This window comes from Apodemus sylvaticus, chromosome X (genome assembly GCF_947179515.1).
Source record: "Apodemus sylvaticus chromosome X, mApoSyl1.1, whole genome shotgun sequence".
In the NCBI taxonomy this organism is placed as follows: Eukaryota; Metazoa; Chordata; class Mammalia; order Rodentia; family Muridae; genus Apodemus; species Apodemus sylvaticus.
The window spans coordinates 117,617,048-117,625,270 of NC_067495.1; the positions used below are offsets into that span (position 1 = coordinate 117,617,048).

At 43.7% G+C, this 8,223-nt stretch overlaps 1 protein-coding gene across 1 annotated transcript; it reads left to right on the forward strand.

Annotated features, from left to right (window-relative positions):
- Positions 1-1,415: 1,415 nt before the first annotated feature.
- LOC127675092 (testis-expressed protein 13C-1-like) lies at positions 1,416-2,979 on the forward strand. The gene is made up of 2 exons (XM_052171050.1): positions 1,416-2,025; positions 2,936-2,979. The coding sequence occupies exons 1-2, from the start codon at positions 1,416-1,418 to the stop codon at positions 2,977-2,979; spliced, it is 654 nt and encodes a 217-aa protein (XP_052027010.1).
- The last annotated feature ends 5,244 nt before the right edge of the window (positions 2,980-8,223 follow it).

Consider the following 8,223-nt stretch of genomic DNA (forward strand, 5'->3'; position numbering starts at 1 on the left):
TTTTCACTAAAGTTTTGGCAGTGAAAACCAAAGTGTAGCATTGACTGGTGATGGGACAATAGGATGGTGTTGACAAATTCAAGACATGGGACAAAAAATAATATGTTTAGGTATAGAGGAAAGAACTTGAGCAGCTTTCCTGTATGGAGTAAGTTCTCCGGTAGCACAAGAGAGGGGTGCTATGCAAGGAAAACATTGCTATGCAATGAAATATCCTAAAATCCTCAGGGAAAGGCCAATAATCCTGACACAGAGGAGGATCAGTAGTGAGTTCAAGGCCAATCTGAACTATGTAGCAAGAACCTGTCTTAGCCAGGCAGTGGTGGCATAAGCCTGTAATCCCAGCAGTTGGGAGGCAGAGGCAGGTGGATTTCTGAGTTCGAGGCCAGCCTGATCTACAGAGTGAGTTCCAAGACAGCCAGGGCTACACAGAGAAACCCTGTCTCGAAAAAAACAAATCCAAAAAACAAACAAACAAACAAAAAACCCAAAAACAAAAACAAAACACAACAAAAACAAGAAAATAGAATAGAAATTCCTGGCATCTAGAACAAGATTAGGTGTTTAAAAGGAAAACCGAGGGAGTTCTGTTACTCATGTTTGATTTGTGGACCTTAGCACTGCATAAAAACTTTAATATAGTAAAAGAGTTATGGGACAGGAAGCTGAGCCATAAAGGACTCCCCCAAACATCCACTTTCTCCAATTCCAGGTTGGAAATTCTTGTCAAATCCTCTCTGTGTGGCATCACTGTAGATCTCAGCACTCAGGAGATGGTAGCAGACGAATCGAAAGTTCCATGCCGATATGGGCTCTACAGGGAGATATGGCCTTTAAAAACAAATGGAAGGTGGAAAGAAAGAAGGGGAAGAGAAGGAGGGGGAGGAAAGAAGGAAAGAAGGAAGGAAGGAAGGAAGGAAGGAAGGAAGGAAGGAAGGAAGGAAGGAAGGAAGGAAGGAAGGAGGGGGAGGGAAGGAGGAGGAAAGGAAGAAGAAAGAGGAGGAGGGGGGAGGAGGGGGAAAGGGAGAAAGAGAAAAGAAATCCATGCCAGACAGGGTGCAGATAAGGTGCTACCTTTCAGAAACTCTTAGGAAACTATGGACACACTGTTGTTCCCAGAACAATTGTACTACCACGGTGTACTTTAAAGAGCAGACACCCAACTTGCCAGACAAGCAAGAAATATCTCTTCCACTGCATTTTGGTCCAAGCAGGCCATGCTGCAGGTCTCACAACCCGTGTCTATGACGTGACATGTCTTGCGTGGGAGGAGTTGGTGTGAGTGGCCCAGTGACTTCAGGGCTTCAGTGTAAGGAGCGGGGAGGTAGGAGGGAGGCGCTAGGACCCAGGACTGGACAAGCTATTAAGTTGACGGATGAGCCTATTGCAGTCCACTACTTAGAACACGTTTGACCATGGCCCTGGACATTGATGACCCTAAGAGTGGTTTCCGCCACTGTGAAGTGGTTCTGTTCATCAATGAAGAGGTGACCAAGAACGGCGGTGGCCCCGGCTTCTACCTGACCTTCCGTTCACGACCCTGGAAGGATATAGAAGATGGCCTGAAGTCTGTAGTGGTTGATACCCAAGTACCGCGTTCCATCAAGAGAGCCTGTGCCTGGAGTGCTCTGGCCCTGGGAGTGAGGGTCGCTGTGAGGCAACGAGAAAAGCAGTTACGACGTGTTCAGCAGCTGCACGACCAGGTCGAAGAGCACGAGGCAGCCACCTGGACTTTGGCCACAGACCTGCAACGGCTGCGCGAGGAACGTGATGAAGTGGTCTCTGAGCTTCGCAGTGCAAAAGACAACCTGAAGCAAGTGATTCTCGAGCGTGATATGTTGCAGAGGAGACTCGTTGAGTTCGAGCTGTCACAGCGACTCCTTGCCCACTCACGAGATGCCGATTATCCAGGAACTCCACCAAGGGCTCTAATTATCAAAGAAAATAGAGAGGCTCTTGACACAGGCTTTCAGGATGAGCAGCGTGCAGTGTCCCCGAAGAAAGCACAGATGGCATCCCTAACAGGTATGCCAAGATCCCCTAGTCCTCGGGCCGAGGCCCCACATCCCACTCTATCAGTGTTCTCTGTGTCTTTCCCAGTGGTATCCCCTACCCCATCCAGAGTACTCTCAGAAGGGAAAGGAGGTTATCTGTCCACTAGCTCTCTTGCTGCTGCAGGATCCCCGTGCCCAGGACTGAGGAACAAAACCTACAGACGAAAACAAATGTAGACAAAACTAGGGGAGCTGGGAAACTTTAACCCCAAACAAGCTTTTCACTGAATTTAGGGAGGGATAAAATCATCTCTCGGGGCCCCTTGCCGATGTTTTTTTCTTTTGTTTACATCATATAATATTTGAAAGCTCATGTAAAAGCTTTTCACTATTCTACTACCAAGCAATAACCTTTGGGCTTCTTTGTTTGCTGTGCTAGGAGATCTAACCCAAGGCCTTGAGAATGCTAGGACAGTACTCTGCCAGTGAGCTATATCCTTAATCTGCAATTAACACAGTAAATCTAATTGCACACATAGATATCTCTCTACAGATTCGATTATATATGTATATATCATTTGCATTGATTTTGAGAAGGTTGAAGTTCTACTGAGTATGTCAATTTATCTTTAAAAGGAAGGCGTTTCCAGTTGCAGATACATTTACCACTGGACAGTAGTTAACTGCTATGCATTTAGTTAAAACACAAAAGAAGCCTATGCTATGGAGCCCTCTCTTTTCTTTTTCTGTACTCTCCTTAACTATCTTCTTGCATAACCCCAGATCTTCTGCAGGGCACAGCTAGGCTTTCAAACTGTAAGATGCAATGGGTTCTGGATACATTGCTTTTTCTTTGAGAATGCTATTGTGTTACTGTAGTGATTCTTTAATTTGTTTTTATAACGTTCACCAGTGCTATTCTTTGTGTCTCTAACATCTAGATACTTTGCATGGGGCTGAAGAATTCCCAGCTTCCAGTGTGTGAATCTTCGTGAAATGACTCGAAACCAGTCTCCGCCTCAGTAAAATCTCAGCTAGTAGCTGCTACAAAAAAAAAATGTCTGGGTATATATTTTTAGAGGAGAAAAGCATACAGATTTTGTTATAACTTAATCCATTAACATTGCAGAGTTCAAAGGGATTCGTAGGCCAATGTCAAATTTTAGAGAACACTACAAGTTCATTGAATTGCATTCATTACTCCACTGAGGGGTTACTGATAAATTGACATGATAGAAACTACAACTATGTTATCCAGTATGCACAATATAATCTTTTTTGTGTAAGGCTGGTTAGATAATAATAGGGAACATAATTTCAGACACCGTGTGGCTTGTGTGTCCTTTGTCCTGCATAAAATACAACCTTTGAACAAATTCAATTGAAAAAAAGAAATCAAGATACATTTCTATAATTTGGGGTGGCAATAGTAAGAGACTTTTATATGGGGAACACTAAAGAACAAAATAGTCTTGCTATAATTTCATGTCTCCCTTTTTCAAGGGATTAATTTGATAATTGAAATTTTTAGAGGGCTATAGTATTAATAGCAGATTTGATAAGTTTCATGTAATTCATAAAACAAATTATTATTGATTGCTTGGGGTTTGTTATGAGTTGGAACTATATGCTTTATTAACTGATATCTATATCGTCATCCTTCTTGGTTAGGTTATCTAGATGACAAGAATGAGCATAATTTGGAACACAAATTAGATCAGAACGACCCTGAGATTTCACCTCACACCAGTCAGAATGGCTAAGGTCAAAAACTCAGGAGACAGCAGGTGTTGGCAAGGATGTGGAGGAGGAGGAACACTCCTCCACTGCTGGTGGGGCTGTAAGATGGTACAACCACTTTGGAAATCAGTCTGGCGGTTCCTCAGAAAACTGGACATGAGACTTCCTGAGAACCCTGCTATACCTCTCCTGGGTATATACCCAAAGGATTCCCTGGCATGCAATAGAGACACATGCTCCATTATGTTCATAGCAGCCTTATTTATAATAGCCAGAAGCTGGAAAGAACCCAGATGCCCCTCAAAGGAGGAATGGATACAGAAAACGTCGTATATTTACACAATGGAATACTACTCAGCAATTAGAAACAAAGAATTCATGAAATTTTTAGGTAAATGGTTGGAACTGGAAAATATCATCCTAAGCGAGGTAATCCAATCACAAAAGAACACACATGGAATGCAGTCTCTGATAAGTGGATATTAATTAGCCCAGAAGCTCTGAATACCCAAGACACAGCTCACATATCAAATGATTCCTAAGAAGAAGGAAGGAGAGGGCCCTGGTCCTGGAAAGGCTTGATGCAGCATTGTAGGGGAGTACCATGACAGAGAAGTGGGAGGGGGTTGATTGGGGAACAGGCGGAGGGAAGAGGGCTTATGGGAGGCATGGGGAGGGGGGAAACCGGGAAAGGGGAAATCATTTGTAATGTAAACAAAGAATGTATAAAAAAAATTAGATCAGAAGTGTTTTCTCTGTCTTGTGTATAGTGTGGTCCTGAATAAACCAATAGAAAGAAAATCTGGATCTGTTTTTGCAGTCAATGTGGGGGACAGCATGAAAGAGATCTTCATGGACTGATTTGAGTGATCAAACTCTTCAACGTCTTAGTCTCAAATTAGACAGATGTAAGCAGTGGCAAAGACCAGAAAGGTGGACTTGAAAATGCAGGCAGGGCTTTTCTGATCCTCTGACCATTTCCTCTCTTGAAGGTCACGGGTGTTTCTTCCCACCCGCCCACCTAGCAGAGAAAGTCACTGGGTTGTCTTGAAGAAAGTGAGTGAATGTTCTTCACCACCCTGAACTGCCCCCACCCCCAAGCCCCCGTCCTGTCAGAAATAGATGAAGAACACCAGGCTCACCACCGCACTCCACAGGTTATGTGCCTCCTTGTGGGGATTAATTATTAAATAGAACTGATGTGTGGGGAGCTTGTGGACTCCTCTTCCAGTAGGTGTGGGGTTTTCAGGCTTTCTATTCCCCTGAATCAGCGGCTCCAAGGCATAGAAGAGCCAGGGTGGAGCTGGGCCTGACAGGTTAAACCAACTTCAGTTTGAACCGAAGTGTTCGTGAGTTCCTGTAAGGATCGGGCCCAGCTAACCAGGAGCCAGTTTTGTCAGAGTTTTTCTGTTAATTAGTAATAGAGGGTCCGCTTGCCTGGCATGTGTTCTGGGTAGTTTTTATTTCAGAGATTTGTTTAGATTGTTTAGCTACAATCCCCATTGTCGTTCCATCCCAGCTAGGTAAAGTTCAGTCTCATTTCCTATTGGAATGCTGCTCCTCTTGTGATGATTACCAAGGATTAGAGGCACCTGTGTGAGGCCTTCAAGCCATTGTTTTCCCAGCTAACCTCACTATCTGGTACTGCTTGGGCCCTTGAAAGTGGGCACATCTGTTCTTGAGTTAGGAGAGTGAAGTGAGTATCTCTGTCCTGATATCTGGGGAGTCTAATATCCCTCTGTAGGACGAGAAGTCATTTTCCTGAGGTTCTCTATGTGTGATTATTTGTATATGCTTGGCCCAGGGAGTGGCACTATTAGGATGTGTGGCCCTGTTGGAGTAGGTGTGTCCCTGTGGGTGTGGGCTATAGGACCCTCATCCTAGCTGCCTGGAAGTCAGGGTTTCACTAGTAGCCTTCAGAAGAAGATGCAGAACTCTCAGCTCCTCCTGAACCATGAACCTCAGCACCTCCTGCCCAGATGCTATATCCCCACCTTGATGATAATGGACTGAACCTCTGGACCTGTAAGCCAGCCCCAACTAAATGTTGTCTTTATAAGAGTTGCCTTTGTCATGGTGTCTCTTCTCAGCAGTAAAACCCTAAGTCAGAAGTTGGTACTAGGGACTGGGGTATTGCACTGGAAGAGGCCATGGAAGGCAATTGGTGAAGGTACAGCCTCAGTTGTAGTTGATGGCCCAGGACTGAAGAGGTCATGCAAAAGATTTGAAACTTTTCACCATGAAGAGAGCCTATGAGAGCCTATTGGTGAAGCCTAGTTGCAGCAGAAGACCCCAGCATATTGGAGATGTCAGTACCATGGGATGATCACCAGGAACAGCAGCAGTAGTGGAGTGGGTCAACCTGAGCTGAGAGTGCTACAGTGGGCAGAGCTGGTAAAGGGAGTCCAGCTCTTTGGAGGAGCCCAGAAGATCATGTGTGAATCCCAGACATTGAAATAAGAAGCTGTAATATTGAAGTTGCCTTGGAAACCCCAAATGTAGGAGATGACAGAGCCCCAGGCTATCTGCTGAGGAGAGCTGCTAACATGGAGTGGAACCAGCCAAAGAGAAAGAAGTTTGTTACAGTCAACAAAGATGAAAAGGGAGTTGGAGATCTGAAGACTGCTTTGACAGACATGGAGATGCAGAGTTTGGAGTTTGCCCAGTTGGTTTCCTGTCTTGATTTGAGAATTACAGTTAAGTGATTGGACGAATCTCTGAAGAGACTCTAAACTTTGGACTTTTTCTTTGTTTTTTGGTTTTTCGAGACAGGGTTTCTCTGTGTAGTCCTGGCTGTCCTGGAACTCACTCTGTAGACCAGGCTGGCCTCGAACTCAGAAATCTACCTGCCTCTGCCTCCCAAGTGCTGGGATTAAAGGTGTGCGCCACCACTGCCTGGCTTAAACTTAGAACTTTTAACATTGGTGAGACTGCTTTAGACTATGGGGATTTTAGAAGTTGGATTAAACATTTTTTTTGTTTGTTTGTTTTTTTGTTTTTTACTATTGAGTTCATTTTGTGTTGCTGGGCATGGAGCCTGCTCTTTTTTTAATATTTTTATTTTCTTTTTTTTGTAATATTTTTATTTTCTATATTCTTTGTTTACATTCCAAATTATTTCCCCTTTCCCAGATCCCCCCTCCCGATATGTCCCATAAACCTTCTTTTCTCCATCCATTCTCCAATCACCTCCCTCCTTTTTCTCTGTCCTTATATTCCCCTCCAATGCTAGATCAATCCTTTCCAGGATCAGGACCCTCTCCATACTTCTTCATGGGAGTTATTTGTTATGCGATTTGTGCCTTGGGTATTCAGGGCTTCTGGGCTAATTAATATCCACTTATCAGAGATTGCATTCCATGTGTATTCTTTTGTGACTGGGTTACCTCACTTAGGATGATATTTTCCAGATCAAACCATTTGCCTAAAAATTTTGTGCATTCATTGTTTCTAATTGCTGAGTAGTATTCCATTGTGTAAATATACCACATTTTCTGTATCCATTCCTCCTTTGAGGGGCATCTGGGTTCTTTCCAGCTTCTGGCTATTATAAATAAGGCTGCTATGAACATAATGGAGCATGTGTCTTTATTGCATGCCGGGGAATTCTTTGGGTATATGCCCAGGAGAGGTATAGCAGGGTCCTCTGGAAGTGTCATGTCCAGTTTTCTGAGGAACTGCCAGAATGATTTCCAAAGTGGTTGTACCATCTTACAGCCCCACCAGCAGTGGAAGAGTGTTCCTCTTTCTCCACATCCTCCCCAACACCTGCTGTCTCCTGAGTTTTTGATCTTAGCCATTCTGACTGGTGTAAGGTGAAATCTCAGGGTTGTTTTGATTTGCATTTCCCTAATGACTAATGATGTTGAACACTTTTTAGGGTGCCTCTCGACCATCCAAATATCTTCAGGTAAAAATTCTTTGTTTAGATCTGTACCCCATTTTTAATAGGGTTATTTGGTTCTCTGGGGTCTAACTTCTTGAGTTCTTTGTATATTTTGGATATTAGCCCTCTGTCAGATGTAGGGTTGGTGAATATCCTTTCCCAATTTGATGGTTGCCGTTTTGTCCTTTTAACAGTGTCCTTTGCCTTACAGAAACTTTGTAATTTTATGAGGTCCCATTTGTCAATTCTTGATCTTAGAGCATAAGCTATTGGTGATCTGTTCAGGAACTTTTCCCCTCTGCCCATGTCCTCAAGGGTCTTTCCCCAGTTTCTTTTCTATTAGTTTCAGTGTGTCTGGTTTTACATGGAGGTCCTTGATCCACTTGGAGTGAAGTTTAGTACATGGAGATAAGAATGGATCAATTCGCATTCTTCTGCATGCTGACCTCCAATTGAACCAGCACCATTTGTTGAAAAGGCTATCTTTTTTCCACTGGATGGTTTTGGCTCTTTTGTCGAAGATCAAGTGACCATAGGTGTGTGGATTCATTTCTGGATCTTCAATTCTATTCCATTGGTCCACTTGTCTGTCACTGTGCCAAT